Here is a 23,460-nt window from a genome sequence, read left to right on the forward strand (position 1 = left end):
AGTAGAGATCTGCCACCTGATAATGAGGATGACGATTGGACCTCAGGAATTTCAGACTGGATTTAAGTCAGCCGACGCCCTATTCTGGTGCTGGTGATTCCTTCTGGCTTTTCAGTTCTTGGTGTTCAGCTCTGTTCCAGTCATTTTAAGCTAAGTTTTTCTGCTAATGTTCTCACTTGATTTTGTTGGTCTATTCAGGTTTTTTTTTCTATTCAGCAAATTTGCCAATTTGGTTTTTGTCCCCTATTAGATTGGCCAGTTTTTGCTCTGCCTCAGAATATTTCAGAGTGCTGATATAGTGGGAGAAGTCTAGTGACTTCAGGGTTAATTTTGTTATCAGAAGTGTTGGACATTATTTTTGTAGGGATTTTGGCAGATTGCAGACCGTGTCTTTCCTTTCCTGTCCTTTCTAGTTAGTTTGGGCCCCATTGTTTGCTCAGCCTATTTTCCTGCCTTTGTTTGTGTTTTCATCTTGTTTCACCGTCAATACATGTGTGGGGACTGTCTTTCCTTTGGGGTCTGCTCTGGGGCAGTTAGTTTTCCCCTTTTCTTGCTTTAGGCTTATTTAGTCCTCCGGCGGTGACGAGGCGTCTAGGATCTTCGTAGGAACGCTCCACGGCTGCTGCTAGTTGTCTGGTTAGGATCAGGGATCTGCATAGTTACCAACCTCTCTGGTTTTTCTGGGACTTAGCTTGTTTGTTTTTTCCTCCTTGCTGACCCTTTCATAACAGAATCACCAGCCATACCGCAGATTCTAGGGTACTCAAAAGCAGGAAAAGGTTGTTAAAAAAAAAAAAAAGACAAAAAAGTGTCAGAATTTTTTTTTCTATGTATTTTTTCCTCTTTTTCTCTAGGGCCGTAGGAGGATTTTTTTTTCCCTAATGGAGATTAAGCAATTGTCTGATTGGGTGGAGCAACATGCTGCTTAAGTGCAGGGAATTTCCATCTACCTCATTCAGTCACATGCTGCTGTAAATTATTTCTTGCCTTGAAGCCTAACTCATCGGGGAGCTCTGCGCAGCAGGTTAAAATTGTCATCTCCTTGCTGCGTGGCGATCCCCAGGATTGGACGTTTTCTTTGACACCTGAAGATCCTATTCTGACTAATGTGGATGTATTTTTTCAGGCCTTGGGGTTGTTGTATGATGAACCTAATGCTGTTGATCAAGCTGACAGAACCCTGTTGGCATTAAACCAGGGTCGGGATTCTGCAGAGTTATTCTGTCAAAAATTCCGAAAGTGGGTGGTCCTTACTACATGGAATGATAGTGCATTGGCAGCTCTCTTTCGGAAGGGTTTATCAGAGACCGTAAAAAATGTTATGGTGGGATTTCCTGTTCCCTCTGGTCTGGATGATTCTATGTCATTAGCCATTCAGGTTGATCGGCGCTTACGTGAACGTAAAACTACACGGGAGGCGCTGCCACCTTTTGAACAAACGTCTGAACCTATGCAATGTGATGGGGTTTTGTCTAGGGCGCAACGTCAGGAGTTTAGAAGGCGTAATAAGCTGTGTTTTTTCTGTGGAGACGCCTCTCATATTATTTCTCTCTGCCCAAAACAAGAGAAACGTTTTGCACACACATTTGCTGTGGACAGTGTACAACCTAAATTCCTTTTGGCAATTACTCTGATCTGCTCCTTATCCACATTTTCCACTAAGGCTTTTGTGGATTCAGGAGCAGCGTTGAATCTGATGGATTTGGACTTTGCTAAACGTTGTGGTTTTTCCATGACGCCTCTGCAGACGCCTTTTCCCTTGAGGGGTATTGATGCTACTACTTTGGCGGAGAATAAACCTCAGTTTTGGACCCAGGTGATAATGCGAGTTGCCCCAGACCACCAAGAAAATTGTCAATTTTTGGTGCTGCATAATTTGCATGATACTATTGTTCTGGGTTTTCCCTGGTTGCAAACTCATAATCCAGTTTTGGATTGGAAATCTGTGTCTGTGGTGAGTTGGGGTTGTCGGTGTGTTCTTAGGGACGCTCCTGTTTTCTCCACCTCTCCTCAGTCTCATGATATTCCTGATTATCTGGCTGATTTCTCTGATGTATTTAGTGAGAGTAAGTCTGCGTCTTTGCCTCCTCATAGGAGTTATGACTGTGCAATTGAGTTGATGCCTGGGTGTAAATTTCCTAAGGGTCGGCTTTTCAACTTATCAGTACCCGAACATGATGCTATACTATCCTATATTAAGGAGTCGTTGGAGAAGGGTCATATTAGACCATCCTCGTCACCTTTTGGTGCCGGGGTTTTTTTGTGGCCAAGAAAGATGGTTCATTAAGACCGTGTATTGATTATCGTTCCCTTAACAAGATGACGGTTAAATATCAGTACCCGTTACCTCTGATGTCTGATTTATTCTCCAGAGTTAAGAGTGCCTGCTGGTTTACTAAGCTTGACCTCAGGGGGGCGTATAATCTTATTCGCATCAAGCACAGGGATGAATGGAAGACGGCGTTTAATACTCCGGAGGGACATTTTGAGTACCTGGTGATGCCTTTTGGGCTCACTAATGCCCTTTCTGTCTTCCAGTCCTTTATGAATGATATTTTCCGTGACTTTGTGGATAAGTTTTTGATCATCTATCTGGATGATATTTTGATCTTTTCTAGTGATTGGGATTCTCATGTGGAACATGTTCGGACTGTGTTCCGGATTTTGAGGGAGAATTCCCTGTTTGTTAAGGGATCAAAATGCCTCTTTGGTGTACAGAGGAATTCATTTTTCGGGTTTATCTTGTCTCCGTCGACTATTGAAATGGACCTGGCCAAGGTACAGGCCATTTATGATTGGGTTCAGCCTACTTCTTTGAAGGCCCTCCAGAAGTTTTTGGGTTTTGCTAATTTCTATCGTAAATTTATAGGTAATTTTTCTGGTATTGTAAAACCACTGACTGATCTGACCAAGAAGGGAGCTGATGTGCTGAATTGGTCTCCTGAGGCTGTCTCAGCATTTCAGGAGCTTAAGCGGAGATTTACTTCAGCTCCAGTTTTATGGCAACCTGATGTCTCACTTCCATTTCAGGTGGAGGTAGATGCTTCTGAGATTGGTGCAGGAGCTGTTTTGTCCTAAAAGGACCCTGTGACTTCTAAGATGTATCCCTGTACCTTCTTTTCTCGAAAATTCTCCCCATTTGAACGCAACTATGACGTAGGGAATCGGGAATTGTTGGCCATGAAATGGGCATTTGAGGAGTGGAGACATTGGTTGGAGGGAGCTAGACATCAAGTTGTGGTCCTCACCGATCACAAAAATTTGATTTATCTGGAGTTGGCCAAACGCTTGAATCCTAGACAGGCTAGATGGGCCTTGTTTTTCACGCGTTTTAATTTTGTGGTCTCTTTTCTTCCGGGCACTAAGAATGTTAAGGCAGACGCCCTTTCTAGGAGTTTCTTTGCCGATTCTCTTAATGTGACCGAGCCTACTACCATCCTAGGTGAGGGGGTAGTTCTTTCTGCCATTTCGCCCGATTTGAGACGCGCCCTGGAGGAATTTCAGGAGGATAAACCTGAGCGTTGCGCTATGGGAAAATTGTATGTTCCTGACCAGTGGAGAAAGAGAGTGATGTCTGAAGTCCATTGCTCCGCATTGGCTGGTCATCCAGGTATTTTTGGTACCAGGGATTTGGTGAGTCGATCTTTTTGGTGGCCTGCTTTATCTCGTGATGTCAGGAATTTTGTACAGTCCTGTGGGACTTGTTCTCGGTCTAAACCCTGTTCTCGTTCTAGTGGGTTGCTGATGACCCTGTCGGTGCCCAAGAGGCCATGGACCCATATCTCAATGGATTTTATTTCTGATCTTCCTGTCTCAAAGGGAATGACTGTTATCTGGGTGATTTGTGATAGATTTTCGAAGATGGTCCATCTTGTACCACTCCCAAAGTTGCCATCTTCTGCTGAGTTGGTGCCCTTGTTTTTACAACAGGTGGTTCGGTTACATGGGATTCCTGAGAACATTGTGTCCGACAGAGGAGTCCAGTTTGTTTCCAGATTCTGGAAAGCCTTTTGTTCCAATCTGGGAATTCAGTTATCCTTCTCCTCCGTGTTTCATCCCCAGACCAATGGACAGACTGAGAGAACAAACCAGACCTTGGAGTCTTATTTAAGATGTTTTATATCTGCTGATCAGGATGATTGGGTCTCATTTTTGCCCTTGGCCAAATTCACGTTGAACAATAGAGCTAGTTCTGCCACTTTGATGTCACCCTTTTTCTGTAATTTTGGGTTTCATCCTCGATTTTCTTCAAGGCAAGTGGAATCTTCGTCCTGCCCAGGTGTGGACACTGTGGTTAAGAGAATGCAGCAGATATGGGACCAAGTGGTGGATAAGTTGTCACTCTCTCAGGAAAAGGCCCAGCGATTTTCCAACCGGCATAGGACCATTGGTCCCCGGTTTAAAGTGGGTGATATGGTTTGGTTGTCGTCTAAGAATATTCCTATGAAGGTTGCATCTCCAAAATTTAAGCCAAGATTTATTGGACCTTATAAGATTTTGGAGATTCTTAATCCTGTTTCTTTTCGATTGGCTCTTCCAGTTACGTTCAAGATCCATAATGTATTTCACAAATCTCTGTTGAAGAGGTTTGTTGAGCCAGTGGTTCCTATGGCAGCACCTCCTGACCCTGTGTTGGTCGAAGGCAATGTGGAATATGAGGTAGAGAAAATATTGGATTCTCGTTTGGTTAGACGGAGACTCCAGTATTTGGTCAAATGGAAGGATTATGGCCAGGAGGATAATTCTTGGGTCTCTGCCTCTGATATTCATGCCAATAGATTGGTTCATGCTTTTCACCGGGCCCATCCTGATCGGCCTGGTGGCGTGGACGAGGGTTCGGTGACCCTTCCTCAAGGGGGGGTACTGTTGTGAGTTCATTTTCTGGTCTACCAGTTGTGAGTTCTCCTTCCAGGCTCCCTCTGGTGGTAACAGGAGGTAGTGAGGCTGATTTAATCAGTAGAGATCTGCCACCTGATAATGAGGATGACGATTGGACCTCAGGAATTTCAGACTGGATTTAAGTCAGCCAACTCCATATTCTGGTGCTGGTGATTCCTTCTGGCTTTTCAGCTCTTGGTTTTCAGCTCTGTTCAAGTCATTTCAAGCTAAGTTTTTCTGCTAATGTTCTCACTTGATTTTGTTGGTCTATTCAGTTTTTTGTGTGGTCAGCCAGCCCCGGCTGGGACTGTGCTGAATTTCCACTCTTATTTATCTGTATTTGCCAATTTGCTTTTTGTCCCCTATTAGATTGGCCTCTTTTTGCTATGTCTCAGAATATTTCAGAGTGCTGATATAGTGGCAGAAGTCTAGTGACTTCGGGGTTAATTTTGTTATCAGAAGTGTTGGACATTATTTTTGTAGGGTCTTTCTGTCTGTGTTTGAGTTTTCATCTGTTTTTCACCGACAATACATGTTGGGGGCTGTCTATTGCTTTGGGGTCTGCTCTGGGGCAGTTTAGATTTCCCCTTTCTTTCTTTAGGCTTATTTAGTTCTCCGGCTGTGAATGAGGGGTCTAGGGCACCGTAGGAACCCCCCACGGCTACTGTTAGTTGTGGTGTATAGGATCAGGGGTCTGCAATCCGATAGCTACCAACCTCTCCGGTTTTCTGGACTTAGCTTGTATTTTTGTTTTCTCCTCCTTTGGTGACTCATTCATAACAGCCACATCATGATGTCGACCCCAGAGAGTGACTCGTTACTTGTCGAACGGTCACCCTCTTTACACTATTTTGTCGAGACACCGCCTGTACGGCAAAGTCTCGCCAGCCTTGCTCCCCCTTTGCCAGTTCAAAATTCGGCCAGAAAAGCTCTAAACCCTCTGGCCGAACAAAACTGACATCGAAGAAGGAGGTACCAAACGGATGAATCAGGGCAAAGATGTCCGTCGCCCTGAAGTCCATCTTCAGAAGGAGCTCCACAACCCTCACCCTTGGCGGGCACGCTTCACTGGCCCTCCACCGAAGATGGACCACATTCCCCCTGCACGGCTATCGGGAGGGACAAAACCGTTTCCCCCCTCCCTTTTATCTTGGAAGGCAGCCAGGCCGTACCTATCCATCCAAAAGGCCAAGTCCACCACTCTACCCTCTACTTCGATCATCCGTTCTCCCTTTTTGAGGGCCTCCAGGAAACGGCGCCGCAAGATGCTATCCCGAGGTCCAGAGTCGAGGAAACCCCCCGACTAGACCCTGAGGCCCCAATCACCATCCCCGAATAACTCCGAGGACCGGTGGCCGGGGGCCAGATGGACCAGCCCCCTCCCCCCTCCTCTCACTACCATCAGACACCGCACTCACACTTGCCACCCCATTCACACTTGCCACCTTAGACACACTGCCACTCGCATCCTCAACCACAAACACTTCCATACCTGCACCCTCCTTATCCACTCCATCAGTCACCCCACTCTCACTCACATGCACACTGAGGTCACCATCATTTTGCCTCACTTTTTGGGTATTTCCAGGGTTTGCTGCTTCTCCATTGCTACCGCCACCTACTGGTGGCATCTTCCCTGCTGGGGGGTCTGCAAACACAGTGCTGCTGTCCCAGTCATGCTGCCATAGGGTTTTAGCAGTACTACACCCACAGCATGTACAGAACTTCCTCTATCACTGGTAGGGAGGAAGCCAGGAGCAGTCCCGCCTCCAGCTCCGTCCTGCGTAGTTGCCGGCTCCCCCACCTCAGGTAAGCCCCCAGACTCAGGGGACCCTGCCAGGCAAGCGCCCTTGCTGCTGTTTGCTGCAGTCTCTGCTCCATTGCTGAACACAGGTAAGACCATTTTTTTTTCTTTCGCTTGGGAAGCAATGCCCCCAGCCTTCAGCTGCACAGCGCAGCCACCCAAAGCCACGCCCACATGGGCAGCGGGTGCCGAAGAGGCAACGCCCACCAAGACCGGCCCTACTGGAGCCGACCCAACCCCAGGGGCCCCCCCGGCGGTACCAGTCTCCCGGGGCACAGTGCCCCCCACCATCACACCCTGGGCCACAAACAGCCTGGCCACAGCAACTCCGGCGGCCGGCCCCAGGCTAGGCCGCTCCCCCTCAGCGTCCACCGGCAGCGGGGTCCCCGGTCCCGATTTCACCGCCGACTCCACCATTTTCTTTTTCTGAGCCGGCTCTGCTGGAGCCGCAGGCCCCTTCTCTTTACTAGGTGCCTGGGTCCCCAGAAGCGATCCAGCTTTAACGGATCCGTAAGTGGGGGACCCAGACACCCCAGCGCTCACCGCCGGAGATGCGGTCCCGGCTGTCACTCTCTTGCCCACTGGGCCGCCCTCCGCACCATGCTCCATATCAGACGCACTACTACCCCCTCCGTTACCACAAACAAAGGCAGCGCCCTGCGTGTCATAGCCTGTAATCTCCCCGTTCCCTTGCTGCGGACCCAAAACAGAGCCTGAGCCGGGGTGGGTAGTGGGTGCCGCACAGTGGGACCGGGGGGACCCAGAGAGGGGCACATACACAAATTTTTGTTCAACAGATGTTTTCTTCTTAACCTTTTTCTTCGCCTTTCTCTTCGTCCCCCTTCTGGTTGCCTCGTCTTCGCAAATCTCATCCCCGAACCTCAGCTGGTTAAAACGGATCGGGGACTCGATCTGCCGGATCTGCTGCATGACGAGGCAGCCCCCCTCACTGCTGCTATTACCACCATCCTCATCCTCCCCCTCGCTACCCCTGCCCTCTGAAGGGCCAGAATCTGACGGGAGAGCCACTTTCTCGAGGGCTATCCCACTATACGATGCCTGGAGATCTCTTACCAGGCCACCAGGCGGTGGGCAGGGCACGACCTCCTCCTCGCATTCCTGCTCCTCATCTTCCTCCACCGCCTGGCCGGAGCTCTGTGGCCCCTCCGGAGCCCCACCGGTCATGGCTCTGAACAGGTCATCGTTCTCTAGCATTTCACGGAAGGGCCCGCTGCCGGCCAAGATCTCACACCTCCGGCTTTCCAGGTCTTGAATGGATTTTTTTATGTTTCTGACCGTGGCGGATAGCTCGGCCTTCTTATTGCCTGAGGCCCTGTCCGACCTCTCCTTAGCTACCCTCAACTCCCCCCAGAGGGAGCTTTGCTTCCTTGAGGCGTCCTCATACTCGCAGAGGTGCGCATGGATGTGGGAACCATAGCCCACGGCGGATTCTTTCGCCTCCTTGGTGCCCCAATTAAGGGGAACCGCTGCAGCACCCCTGCTCGTACTCTGCCTACCTCCGGGGGAAGGAGCCATCGCGGCCATGGCCTCAGGGGTCCTACGGGTCCTCATGCTGGAGGCCAGTCCCAGAATGAGCCTTCTTTCCTGTAAAGGGGCAGACAAAAAGTCCTGGATGGAAAACTTTACCTCCCCCAGGAGCTCTCTCTAGCCACCACACACACCGAGCACACGGCAGGCTCCGCCTCTTCCTGTGTGATACTCCAGAGCTGCACTCACTATTCTGCTGGTACAGTCACTGTGTACATACATTACATTACTGATCCTGAGTTACACCCTGTATTATACTCCAGAGCTGCACTCACTATTCTACTGGTACAGTCACTGTGTACATACATTACATTACTGATCCTGAGTTACATCCTGTATTATCCTCCAGAGCTGCACTCACTATTCTGCTGGTGCAGTCACTGTGTACATACATTACATTACTGATCCTGAGTTACATCCTGTATTATACCCCAGAGCTGCACTCACTATTCTGCTGGTGCAATCACTGTGTACATACATTACATTACTGATCCTGAGTTACATCCTGTATTATACTCCAGAGCTGCACTCACTATTCTGCTGGTGCAGTCACTGTGTACATACATTACATTACTGATCCTGAGTTACATCCTGTATTATACCCCAGAGCTGCACTCACTATTCTGCTGGTGCAGTCGCTGTGTACATACATTACTGATCCTGAGTTACATCCTGTATTATACTCCAGAGCTGCACTCACTATTCTGCTGGTGCAGTCACTGTGTACATACATTACATTACTGATCCTGAGTTACATCCTGTATTATACCCCAGAGCTGCACTCACTATTCTGCTGGTGCTGTCACTGTGTACATACATTACATTACTGATCCTGAGTTACATCCTGTATTATACCCCAGAGCTGCACTCACTATTCTGCTGGTGCAGTCACTGTGTACATACATTACATTACTGATCCTGAGTTACATCCTGTATTATACCCCAGAGCTGCACTCACTATTCTGCTGGTGCAGTCACTGTGTACATACATTACATTACTGATCCTGAGTTACATCCTGTATTATACTCCAGAGCTGCACTCACTATTCTGCTGGTGCAGTCACTGTGTACATACATTACATTACTGATCCTGAGTTACATCCTGTATTATACCCCAGAGCTGCACTCACTATTCTGCTGGTGCTGTCACTGTGTACATACATTACATTACTGATCCTGAGTTACATCCTGTATTATACCCCAGAGCTGCACTCACTATTCTGCTGGTGCAGTCACTGTGTACATACATTACATTACTGATCCTGAGTTACATCCTGTATTATACTCCAGAGCTGCACTCACTATTCTGCTGGTGCTGTCACTGTGTACATACATTACATTACTGATCCTGAGTTACATCCTGTATTATACCCCAGAGCTGCACTCACTATTCTGCTGGTGCAGTCACTGTGTACATACATTACATTACTGATCCTGAGTTACATCCTGTATTATACCCCAGAGCTGCACTCACTATTCTGCTGGTGCAGTCACTGTGTACATACATTACATTACTGATCCTGAGTTTCCTCCTGTATTATACTCCAGAGCTGCACTCACTATTCTGCTGGTGCAGTCACTGTGTACATACATTACATTACTGATCCTGAGTTACATCCTGTATTATACTCCAGAGCTGCACTCACTATTCTGCTGGTGCAGTCACTGGGTACATACAACTCAGGATCAGTAATGTAATGTATGATGGATTATGAAAAATATTCAGGATTGAGAGTCCTCAGTAGTTGATACCTTTTAATGGCTAACTGAAAAGATGGTAATACATTGCAAGCTTTCGAGACTACTCAGGTCTCTTCATCAGGCTAGACTAATACAAAATCTGAAGTCACATATTTATGCACAATACAGCCTAGAAAAAATGCAATAGATAAGACAAGTGACGTGAAGCAGAACTATCAATATGGGAGAGGGAGAAACATAAATATAAACATTGGACCAGTTCATAGATAAGGAGTCTGGATGTTTTATGGTCCTCTGATTGGGGTCTAGTTCTGTGTTGCCCTGCAAGGTTTTAAAAGGAAATTCCTTAATTGATGTAAAAAGACATAAATCCATGCGACACATTCATTCCAGCACTGAGAGTGTCAAAGTTCGTCATAAATTTGTACTCCCAAACTCGTCTCTCTATCTGAGATGTGAAGTTACCTTTCAATACCAGTAATTTCATATCCATGCTGCTGTGATCAGGGATACAGAAATGTTTTGCCACAGGTAGATCCATTCTTTTTTCTCTTATTGTGTGACGATGAGCATTCATCCTTGTTCTAAGCTTTTGCCCTGTCTCCCCCACATACAGACCCCCAGTTGGACATTTAGTACAAATAATTAAGTACACCACATTAGATGTAATGCAGGTGAAAGTACCTGGGATCTTGTAGTCCTGATGTGAGTTGGGGATCTTTATCTTGTCCGTGGTCATTATAAATGGACAGGTTTTACATTTTTTCTGGTTGCAAGGAAAGGTTCCTGCAGCTGTTGGAGAGGACAGGGAGCTTCTGACAATGATGCTTCTTAAATTTGGGGGCTGCCTAAAACACAGCAGTGGGGGGTCTGGAAAAATTGATTTTAATCGGGCATCTTTTTGTAGTAAAGGTTGTAATTTCCGTGCAGCTCCCCTTAGCACCTCCAGATTTGGGTTGTAGGTGACTACTAGAGGCACTCGGTTATTTTCTTCTTTAGCTTTGTAATGTAGCAGGTGATTCCTTGACAATCTGGTGGCTCTTGTAATTTGGTTTTCAATTGTTCTTGGATGGTAACCCTGATTCAAAAAGGTTTTTTTGAGGCGACCAAGGTGTTTGTCTCTATCCATGGGGTTGGAACATATACGATTGTATCTGATGGCTTGGCTATAGATAATAGAGTTCTTTATGTGTTTTGGATGGAAACTGTCCCATTTAAGGTATGTTGGACGGTCGATTGGCTTCTGATACAGGGATGTCTCTATTTCATTGTTTTTTAGCTTAATGATGGTGTCCAAAAAATTAATCTCGGTACTGGAGTAGTTGAGTGTTAAATTGATGGTGGGATGAAATTGATTAAACTGTTCGTGGAACGTCTTTAGCTGTTGCTCAGACTCCGTCCAGATGATTAAAATATCATCAATGAAGCGGTAGTAGGCCAGGGGCCTGATGGGGCATGAGGACAAAAAATCGCTTTCAAGCTTGGCCATGAAAAGATTTGCATACTGTGGAGCCATTTTACTTCCCATAGCTGTGCCAGTCTCCTGTAGATAGATCCTGTTGTCAAATTCAAAGTAATTGTGGGTGAGGATGAATTTTATAAGTTTCACCACGGCATCAGCATCAGTCCCTGTGTTTTCCATGAAGAATTTGCAGGCATGTAAACCATCTTGGTGTGGGATATTAGAGTACAAAGATTCCACATCCATGGTGGCCAGGATGGTTCCTTCTGGTAGAGGACCTATTGCTGCTAGTTTATTCAATAGGTCAGTTGTGTCCTGAATGTAGCTGGATGTATCCTTCACCAGTGGTTTAAGAATACCCTCTACCCATCCAGATACCTGCTCAGTGAGGGTGCCCACACATGAAATAATTGGTCTTCCTGGATTTCCAGATTTGTGGATTTTGGGAAGCATGTAGAATGTCCCTATTCTTGGAGTCTCTGGTATCAGGTCATCGCCAGCTCTTATGGACTGGTCAGGCAGACAAGAAACCAACTTGTTTAGTTCCTTGTAATAGTCCTGTGTAGGATCCGACTCCAATTTTCTATAGTAGCATGTGTCCATAAGTTGCCTGTTTGCTTCCTTCATGTAGTCTGACGTATTCATCATGACTATTGCACCTCCCTTGTCAGCAGGTTTAATGATGATTTCTTTGTTGGTTTTTAAAGACTGTATGGCCTTTCTCTCCTGGGCACTGATGTTGGATGCTTGTCTCCTGTTAGTGTCTATGATTGTGGATTTTATCAAATGTCTGAAGGAGTCTATATATTTATCCAAATGAGGGTTGCGTCCAGGTGGAGGTGTCCAGTCTGACCTTTTCCTAGTTGTTACGATCCCTTTTCCTTCGGTCTGAGTGTTTTCTGAATCTTCTGTATCATTGAAATATTCCCTCAGGCGCAGTCTCCTGAAATACTGTTCCATATCACTGCAGAGTTCAGTTTTATCTAGGGCCTTAGTGGGACAAAATGAGAGTCCTCTAGAAAGCACGGCCAGTTCCACTTTGTTGGGTTTATAATCTGAGAGATTGATGACACAGTTAGATGCTTTTGTGTCTGGAATGGAGTGGTTGTCCAAGTTGTCAGGTTTTGGATTTGTTTTGTATCTGTTTGTATAGAGTCCTGAATTGAGACGCAGTCTGTGTAGTTTCTTTTCCTTGTTATGAACCAGAAAGGTCCGTAGTTTGTTGTAGTATTTCTCCCTCTCCCATATTGATAGTTCTGCTTCACGTCACTTGTCTTATCTATTGCATTTTTTCTAGGCTGTATTGTGCATAAATATGTGACTTCAGATTTTGTATTAGTCTAGCCTGATGAAGAGACCTGAGTAGTCTCGAAAGCTTGCAATGTATTACCATCTTTTCAGTTAGCCATTAAAAGGTATCAACTACTGAGGACTCTCAATCCTGAATATTTTTCTATCTACTGGCTAACATGATGGATTATGGTGACTCCTGGTCTTGATTTTTCTAGAATATAAGGGTATGTGTACATGTGAAGTATTTGTTGTAGACATTTCTGAATGAAAAGGGAGAGTGAAATGCTGCTTTTCATCACTTCATAAAAGCGCAGAAAAAAAACACGGGGCAAAAGTGTCAAATGCGATGTGTGCACTTACAGGTGCTTCTGACAAAATTAGAATATCATCAAAAAGTGAATTTATTTCAGTTCTTCAATACAAAAAGTGACTCTCCTCTATTCTATAGAGCCATTACACACAGAGTGATCTATTTCACGTGTTTCTGGTAATGTGGATGATTATGGTTTACAGCCAAAGAGAACCCAAAAGTCATTATCTCAGTAAATTAGAATAATTAACAATAAACCTCTGTAAAGGCTCCTAAGCGTTTATAAAGGTCCTTAGTCTGTTTCAGTAGCTCCACAATCATGGGGAAGTCTGCTGACCTGACAGATGTCCAGAAAGCAGTCACTGACACACTCCACACGGAGGGGAAGCCGCAAAAGGTCATTGCTAAAGAAGCCGGCTGATCAGAGTGCTGTATCCAAGCATATTAATGGAAAGTGGAGTGGAAGGACAAAGTGTGGTAGAAAAAGGTGCACAAGCAACCGGGATAACCGCAGCCTGGAAAGGATTGTTAAGAAAAGTCCATTCAGTAATGTGGGGAAGATTCACAAGGAGTGGACTGCTGCTGGAGTCATTGCTTCAAGAGCCACCACACACAGACTAATTGTCTATTGGGCATGAGTGGCTGACACAAGGAATGTGACACTTGTAGCCCATGTCCTGGATACGTCTGTGTGTGGTGGCTCTTGAAGCAATGACTCCAGCAGCAGTCCACTCCTTGTGAATCTTCCCCACATTACTGAATGGACTTTTCTTAACAATCCTTTCCAGGCTGCGGTTATCCCGGTTGCTTGTGCACCTTTTTCTACCACACTTTTTCCTTCCACTCCACTTTCCATTAATCTGCTTGGATACAGCACTCTGTGATCAGCCGGCAACTTTAGCAATGACCTTTTGTGGCTTCCCCTCCTTGTGGAGTGTGTCAGTAACTGCCTTCTGGACATGTCAGGTCAAAAGTCTTCCCCATGATTCTGGAGCTACTGAAACAGACTAAGGACCTTTATAAACGCTTAGGAGCCTCTACAGGTGTTTATTGTTAATTATTCTAATTTACTGAAATAATGACTTTTGGGTTTTCACTGGCTGTAAGGCATAATCATCATCAACATTACCAGAAATAAACCGGTGGAATAGATCACTCTGTGTGGAATGACTCTATAGAATAGAGGAGAGTCACTTTTTGTATTGAAGAACTGAAATAAATTCACTTTTTGATGATATTCTAATTTTGTCATAAGCACCTGTACTCTAAAGTCCCTTCATAAGTCAGTGTGTTCGGTGTGTGGTGACAGATTTCACACGTAATGGACACACAACTTGGACATCTAGACACATTACAATCTATGAGGCTGTGCACATGTCCATGTCACACACAAATAGACGTGTCAATTTTTTTTTAGTACAGATGTCAATGCACACCGATGATATAAAGTGTAGATAGATAGATAATAGATAGATTGATAATAGATAGATAGATAATAGATAGTTATAGGGTAGATATATATCCGTGAGATTTATAAATAGTGCCTTGCCTGTGTAGTTTACTGTACTTGCATTTAGCTAATAAATAAATAAAATGACGTGGAGTCCCACTATTTTTGACGACCAGCCAAGGTAAAGCAGAAAGTTGCAAGCTTATATTATCAGACTGGGAAGGTCCCTGGTAATTAGCCCCTTCCAAGCCTAAAAATACCAGCCCGCATCCGCACCAGAATTGGCGCAGCAAATGACATGCTCCAATTCTGACCCTTTAGTCGTCCCTTCCTGATTGCGCTGGTGCGGTGGCAACTGGGGTAATGGTAGTTGGGATTGATGTCAGTTGTGATTTGTCAAAAATAACAGCTACCAACAACCCCTGGGGTTAGTAATGGAGAGGACTGTATCGGACACATTCATTACTACCCCAGTAATAACAAAAAAAAGACACCCCAAAAAAACACCTTTTGTTTGAATGTTCTCCCCCACACTATTCCTCGTTCAACAATTTATTGGGGAAAAAAGTCCCATGCAGGTCTGCAATAATTCACTGAACCCCTAAATATCAGCCCCCAGCTGTCTGCTTTACCTTGGCTGGTTATCAAAAAATAGGATGGGGGCACTCCACTTGGTTTTTTTAATTGATTAACTTATTTATTAGGTTAATACAAGTACGGTAAACTACACACACACAGCACTAATTCTATATCTCACAGATATCTATCTCTATCTTTCCACATCTTTGCGCTCACATCCTAAAACTCAAAAATCAAGAAAATGATTTACAACATTGTAGCACATTGTAAGTAGATTTAATCTGTAAGACAGACTTCTTGTACTTGTTTTTTCATACATTTCTTTCAGACTTGGTGCCATACAGAGATTTGCAGCTTATGGACGAAACATTTTCTGCCTCCACCTTGATCCACCGCTATATAACATTCGTAGAATATTTCCACTATTTACCAATCAGCAGGAAATCAGATACAGTGTAAATTAATCACAGCACATAACGACCACGCGGAGAACTGCTTCTGAGTTTTCCTAATGAGCAATTTGTTCGAAAGAAAACAAATCTCCCATCATCTCCCAGCGATGCCCGATATATCCAGTTTTATGATCGCTGGGTAATAACACAGACGTCTCTGGCGCGGCACCAATCTCCGTGAATCTAATTCATCTGCTTTATTAACGGCAAATGGGACTTGACTGCGCTGCAAACATTGCGATGACTGGAACCCAGTGTAATAACAATCACTCCGAGAAGAGCTTCCTAAAGTATAATTAACCTCCTGTAATAAATTTTCACAAACATATTTTTAGACACAAAAAATATTACATTATATCTGGAATACTGAGCTACTGATGATCTCCCAGCGCTATGTACAAGAATATAACTACCATAATACTGCCCCCTATGTACAAGAATATAACTACTATAATACTGCCCCTATATACAAGAATATAACTACTATAATACTGCCCCCTATGTACAAGAATATAACTACTATAATACTGCCCCTATGTACAAGAATATAACTACTATAATACTGCCCCTATGTACAAGAATATAACAACTATAATACTGCCCCCTATGTACAAGAATATAACTACTATAATACTGCCCCTATGTACAAGAATATAATTACTATAATACTGCTCCTAGGTACAAGAATATAACTACTATAATACTGCCCCCTATGTACAAGAATATAACTACAATAATACTGCCCCCTATGTACAAGAATATAACTACTATAATACTGGCCCTATGTACAAGAATATAACTACTATAATACTGCCCCCTATGTACAAGAATATAACTACTATAATACTGCCCCTTGTACAAGAATATAACTACTATAATACTGCTCCCTATGTACAAGAATATAACTACTATAATACTGCCCCCTATGTACAAGAATATAACTACTATAATACTGCTCCTATGTACAAGAATATAACTACTATAATACTGCTCCTATGTACAAGAATATAACTACTATAATACTGCTCCCTATGTACAAGAATATAACTACTATAATACTGCCCCCTATGTACAAGAATATAACTACTATAATACTGCTCCCTATGTACAAGAATATAACTACTATAATACTGCTCCCTATGTACAAGAATATAACTACTATAATACTGCTCCCTATGTACAAGAATATAACTACTATAATACTGCTCCTATGTACAAGAATATAACTACTATAATACTGCTCCCTATGTACAAGAATATAACTACTATAATACTGCTCCTATGTACAAGAATATAACTACTATAATACTGCTCCCTATGTACAAGAATATAACTACTATAATACTGCCCCCTATGTACAAGAATATAACTACTATAATACTGCTCCCTATGTACAAGAATATAACTACTATAATATTGCCCCTATGTACAAGAATATAACTACTATAATATTGCCCCTATGTACAAGAATATAACTACTATAATACTGCCCCTATGTACAAGAATATAACTACTATAATACTGCTCCTATGTATGATACTGTAAGATGTCAGGTCTTTTCCTGTTTATCACTCGCCTTATTATGTATTTTCCCGTTCTTTCCTCTTCTGTTAGATGCACTGCAGTCAGCTGAGCGATTACGATGAACAGAACCTGCGAACGCTGGAGAGACACGTAAGTCGTAAATGTGTATCGAGAGGTAACAGATATTCAATTAAAGGTCTATTTTTTCTAACCCTTTGAGACTCAAGAATTGTGTTTGATAACTTGTGTCCTGTTTTATCGGGAAATTGTTTCTTTATTATTGTGTTACTTTGCTTCTTAAAATTAATTGCTTCCCTTGAGAATTGTGATTTTCTCTTTCTTTAATCCTTCCATAGAAGTCGATGTAATAGCGGGCTCAGCTTTGTCAGTGGCATCATTGATCTTTAATAACGTTAACAGTAAATGTCACCCAGGAATGGTTGATGCATCATTTTAATCAGCATGATTAGCATTGTAATGCAAATGTCATCATGAAATAATCAGCACTGGCCCTTTAAGGCCGGTCACCGTCATTCAGTGCCCTTGAACAGACACTTCCTTCTCTTTTTGCCACATCCATCACTTTTTTGTCATTGTTTCTCGCGGCACCTTTTTTTCTGAGAAGTTTCCCAAATCTGTGTGATAAGCGGCAATGAAGGAAGAAAAGTCTCTGGAGCCGGTGGAGAAATTAAAGTTTCATAAGATTAAAACTAATCATTTCCACTGTAACAAAGCAGATTGACAGGTCAATCAAATGAGAATAGGAGTTGGGGGATGTGGGGACTTATTCTATCTGATAGGGGCAGCTCACCCCTCACAGGTACCGGCACCGTTTCTGCGCCAGAGCGAGATGGGCTACGTTTGTAATAAGGGATTGAGCGGTTTATTCTCTTATCTGCCGCCTCTCCGATAGGAAACTGGGGGAAAATAAATCCTTCGGTAGTTTCGGCGGTAGTATCTTTGGGACAGACCCCATTATGTTTTATGACATAGAAGGTCTAGAGGTTAGTGATTATTCCTGGATGCCTCCCTGGTCATCTAGAGGTTCAGGGATAATATCTTTAATAGTCCAGAGCAGGTCAATAGTTGTATCGCAAGTCATTGTAGGGTTATGTTTTCAGTGGTGATTGAAAGTTTGTGAACCCTTTAGAATTTTCTAGATTTCAGCATAAGTTTGATCAAAAACTACATCACGTTTTGACACAAGATATAGAACCAAATAAAAACAAATGAGTAAAAAATGTCAGATTTTGTGTTTTTTTTTTTTTTTAACATTAAGGAAAATGGTCCAATATTACAAGTTTGCAAGTTGCAAAAGTATGTGAACCTTTGCGTTCAGTATCTGGTGTGACTTCCGTGTGCGGCAGTTACTTAATTTAACACTTTCCGGTAATTGTCGATTATTCCTGCACATTGGATGGTGGAATTTTCCCCGTTTCTCCTTACAGAGCAGCTTCAGCTCCGTTTCGTTGGTGGTTGTTTGCTTCATGCGCTCACACAGGATTTCTAGGAATAAGGTCCATACTGTGACCTGTCTGCTCCAGAACTTCATTGTTATTAGTTTGTAGAACGACTTTTTGGGACGTTATTGTGCTGCATAATCCACATTCTCTTGAGATTCAGCTCATGGACAGATGTCCAGACAGTTTCCTTTAGAATTTGCAGATAAAATTCAGAATTCTTTGTTCCACTGGCCCAGATTCCTCAATACACGCACAATAACTACCTCCACCACCATGCCTCACAGATGGTAGGAGGTTTCCTGCTGTTTTTCTTTCACCCAACATAACACTTCTCATTTAAGCCATTAAGCTCTGTTTTGTTTTCAACCGGCCATAAAGCATTGTCCCGGTGGCTTGTGATTAGTCCAGATGATCTTCACCAAGCTGCATATGGACAGTCATGTTCTTTTTGGAGAGCAGTGACTTCCTGTCTGCAATTTTGCCGTGCACACCATTGTTGTTCGTTGTCCTGCTGATGGTAGACTCATAAATAATTAGCTAATGTGAGAGAAGCCTTTAGATGCTTAGAGGTGACCTTGGGTTCCTTTGTGACCTCACTATTACAGTATATGCCTTGCTTTCGGTCGACCACTCCCAGGAATTGTAATAACAGTCTTGAATTTCCCTCATTTTTTGCACAATCTTTCTGACTGTTGTCCAAACTCTTTAGAGATGGTTTTGTAACTTTTTTAGCTTGATGAACAGACAACTTTTCTTCTGGGGTCCTTAGAAATCTCGTTTGTTCGTGCCATGTTAGCCTCAACAACTTCTGCTGTGAAGTTTGGAATTTGAGAGATTCGAGTTCTTTAAATAGAACGAGTCGTCCACTCACACTTGATTGTCATCCCATTAACTATCTGCTAATACTAAAGGTTCACTTACTTTTGCCAATCACGGACGAGATATTGCATCATTTTCTTCAATAAATATGTGCAAAGTCCCATATTTCTAACTACTTTGTTTGATTTAGGTTCTTGATCTACTTGTAGAACTTATGTGAATTTTTAGGTCAAATTTATGCAGAAATAAGGAAAATTCTCAAGGGTTCACAATCTTTTAAGCTGCACTGTAATACCCCAAAAGTTCAGGGGTAGCATTGGTTAAATATCTATTATATTTGGTGGTCTGTGAAGGTTCAGGAGCCATTGCCTAATATCTAGGGTAGGTCAGCAGTACTATCTCTGAAGATGTATGGCCATTTTATAGTAATAACTGATATGCTCTCTGCTCCTGGGTGACAATGGGCAAGTATCTGTTTTCACTTGTGGCCCACAGATGTTTAGGGGTTAATATATGATATGTGCAGTGATTAGATGCAAGCCATGTCAGACACTGTCTTGACTACGCCAGCTTCAACTGTATGTGCGTCTGAGGGGTTATTAGTACATGGAAGGGGTCATGTTGGGGTCCATGTTGGGAGTCATTATACAAGAAAAGGGCCCAGGTTGCGGGACATTACTACAGGGAGGGGCCTAGGATGAGAAACATTATTACAGGATGAAGATTCGGACGTGAGGCATTATTATAGAAAGGGACTCAGGGTGGAGGCCACTATTTCAGAAAGGGGTTCAGGTTGGGGGACATTACTACAGTAAGGGGCATTTTGGGGGGCATCATTACAGAAAAGGGCCCAGGTTGGGGACATTATTACTGGAAAGCACCATGATGGGGGATATTATTACATATAATCACCAGGATGGGGAAAATTAATACAGGAAGGGGCCATGGTGGGGGACATTATAACAGAAAAGGGCCCAGGTTGTGTGACATTATTACAGGAAAGCACCATGATGGGGGATATTATTACAGATAGGGGCCAGGATGGGGACATTATTACAGTAAAGGGCCCTGAATGTGAGACATTATTACAGAAATGGACCAGGATGGAGGATATTATTACAGGAAAGGACCATGATGGGGACATTACACAGGAAGGGACCATGATGGAGACATTATTACAGGAAGTGGCCACGATGGGGACATTATTACAGGAAGGGACCATGATGGGGACATTATTACAGGAAGGGACCATGATGGAGACATTATTATAGGAAGGGGCCACGATGGGGACATTATTACAGGAAGGGGCCACGATGGGGACATTATTACAGGAAGGGGGCCACGATGGGGACATTATTATAGGAAGGGCCCACGATGGGGACATTATTACAGGAAGGGGCCACGATGGGGACATTATTACAGGAAGGGGTCACGATGGGGACATCATTACAGGAAGGGACCAAGATGGGGACATTATTACAGGAAGGGACCATGATGGGGACATTATTACAGGAATGAACCATGATGGGGACACTTACAAGCATGTCTTTATAGGATCTAGGACGCTACAAAGGCCCTTACAATTGACCAATATGAAGGTGAGGATCCAGGTCCAAATTTTGCATTGGGACCTGTCGGATTCTAGTTACGCCACTGACAGTGATCTGGGATCGGTTATCAGTCATATTCCTGGAGATCGCTGACAACTGAGGCTTAATAGCTGATATCCCTGTGCTCAAGGGTATCTCTGGTTACATAGCTATTATCCCTGCTGCTCATGAGATGTGTAGGAGTTAATATCTAATGTCGACAGCGATTTACAGTATCTTAACCGTCATATTCCTAGTGATGAATTGCAATTGTGGCGTAAAATCTAATTTCCTTCAACCTTTTGGGTAACTAGGGTAAAGTAATAAATATCTATGATCCCTGGTGGATAAGAAATTCTTTGGGGTTAACATCTAATATCTGTGGTCATCTGAGGTGGCCATATTACATGAGATAAAGGTGGGTGGTGGCTTATTAATATTACTAACGCTCAGGGGAATCTCTGGGTAAATATCTGTTTTCACTGGTGGTCTAGAAAGGTTTAAGGGTTAACAACTAATAATTGTTTGGGTCTAGGGTCGGATAACAGTATTATCCATGGAGGTGTAGCATAATTGTATGCCAATATCTAGTATCCTTTGTGCTCTGGGGTAATTAGAGCTTAATATCCACTGTCTGTGGTCATATCCCTGGTGGTCTAGAGCAATTGTGAGAAAATATCTAATACCTCTAAAGCTCTGGAGTAGCTGTAGTTAGATATTTAATATCCCGGGTGGTCTAGAGGGGTTCAGAGATTAATACCCAAGGTCTGTGGAGGGTCTTGGGATAGGTTAATATTCCTTTTCCCGGAGATATAGGGTTATTGTAGGTTAATATCTAATATACCTAAACCTCTGGAGTAGCTGTAGTTAGATAGTTAATATCCCGGGTGGTCTACAGGAGTTCAGGGGTTATTACCCAATAACTGTGGGGGGCCTTGGACAGGTTAATCTTCCTTTTCCCGGAGATATAGGGTAATTGTAGGGTAATATCTAATATACCTTAAGTTATAAGGAAACCATGGGTGATGTCTGATATCCCTAATAGTTTAGGCTAGGGTAATAGTCACTTTTCCTGGAGAGCTAGGGTAGTTCTTGGTTAATATGTAATATCCCTAAAGCTCTGTGGTGGCTCTTGGTACATATTCAATATCCCTGTTGGTCTAAATAATTGCATAGATTAATATTTAATTTTCCTGGTGGTCTAGAGGAGTTCAGGGATTAATATCTGATATTCCTGTAGGTCTAGGTCAGGTTAATAGTCATATCTCTGTAGAGCTAGGATACTTCGTGGTTAATGTCTTATGTTCATAAAGCTCTGGGGTGAATCTGGGTAAATATTTAGATATTCCCCTTGGTCTAGAGGAGTTCAGAGGTTAATTTCTAATATTCCTGTTGATATAGGTTAGTAGTCATTTCCCTGGAGAGAGAGGGTAATTCTTCATCAATGTCCATAAAGCTCTGGGGAGTCTCTGGGTAAATATCCAGTATCCCTGGTGGTCTAGAGAAGTTCAGGGGCTAATAGCGAATATTCCTGGTGGTCTATTGAAGTTCAGGGGTTAATATCTAATATCCCTGGGGGTCTAGAGAAGTTCAGGGGTTAATATATAATATTCCTAAGGGTCAAAAAAAAGTTCAGGGGTTAATGTCTAATATTCCTGGTGGTGTAAGGAAGGTTAATAGTCAAATCCCTGGAGAGCAGGGGTAATTATCTAATGTTTCTAAAGCTCTGGGCTGACTCTGCCTAAATATCCAGTATCCCTGGGGGTCTAGAGAAGTCTAGGAGCTAATATAGAATATTCCTGGTGGTCTAGGGTAGGTTAATAGTCACATTTCTGGAGAGCGGATTAATGTCTAATGTCCCTAAAGTTTTCCCTGGTGGCCTGCAAATGATTTGTGGTAATACCCGGTGTCTGTGATGGTCTAGCGTTGCCTAGTGGTAACACCAGGTATTGCCGGCGAGGATGGTTTGGATAAGGCGCCGCTCTTGGGTAATGGATGGATCTGTCATGTAATGCCACTTTCTTGTTCCGCAGGTGGTGGTGGCGTGTAAACGGGTGCTGGCCGTGCAGAAGTTACAGCCGTGGCCCCAAGTCAGTCTGTCAACGGGTTCCTCAGAAAAATCACTGGTCAAATCCGAACCCGCTCCCAATGAAAGCTACGATGAGCTGGACCGGAAGATCCTGCAGTTATGTGGTATGTGAAACTACTGTTCATCCTGTGCCTCCTGTTTCATGAACAGAATTTTATAAGTACAGTGACGACTGACACCTACACAGTCTTGTACCTGTTATAGAACTGAGCTCAGAGCGACTCCACCCCTCTTTGGGTCTGAGTTCCCTTTAGGGACTCGATATAAACCTGTGTCTCGTCCTCAGGTGAACTCTACGACCTGGACGCGGCGTCTCTGCAGATCAAAGTCATTCATTACGTGAGTAGTCTGCGGCCAAAAGTTCTGCAACTTTCTAGTAATCCTTGTGCATTCATGTAAGATCTCTGCCGGCTGTCACTGGATGGACCCTGTCTCCAGTCACTGGAGCCTGACACAATGGGGACACAATGGGGACACAGTGGGGACACAGTGGGGACAC

The 23,460-nt window shown here is 43.7% G+C and overlaps 1 protein-coding gene across 4 annotated transcripts in view; it reads left to right on the forward strand.

The window, feature by feature from the left end:
- The window catches only part of PDE2A (phosphodiesterase 2A), an 806,220-nt gene that overhangs the window by 577,591 nt on the left and 205,169 nt on the right, over nt 1–23,460 (forward strand). For all 4 annotated transcript variants that reach the window (XR_012220656.1, XM_073548493.1, XM_073548490.1 and 1 more), the window contains 3 exons: nt 17,092–17,151; nt 22,906–23,065; nt 23,248–23,300. Coding sequence is in view for 3 of the 4 variants with exons in the window: in XM_073548493.1 (XP_073404594.1) it covers nt 17,092–17,151; nt 22,906–23,065; nt 23,248–23,300 (273 nt within the window). In the remaining variant the exon portion in view is untranslated. The remainder of the gene's footprint in view (nt 1–17,091; nt 17,152–22,905; nt 23,066–23,247; nt 23,301–23,460) is intronic.

The sequence above is a fragment of the Dendrobates tinctorius genome, unplaced genomic scaffold (genome assembly GCF_039654945.1).
Source record: "Dendrobates tinctorius isolate UK_male_01 unplaced genomic scaffold, ASM3965494v1 ptg000157l, whole genome shotgun sequence".
In the NCBI taxonomy this organism is placed as follows: Eukaryota; Metazoa; Chordata; class Amphibia; order Anura; family Dendrobatidae; genus Dendrobates; species Dendrobates tinctorius.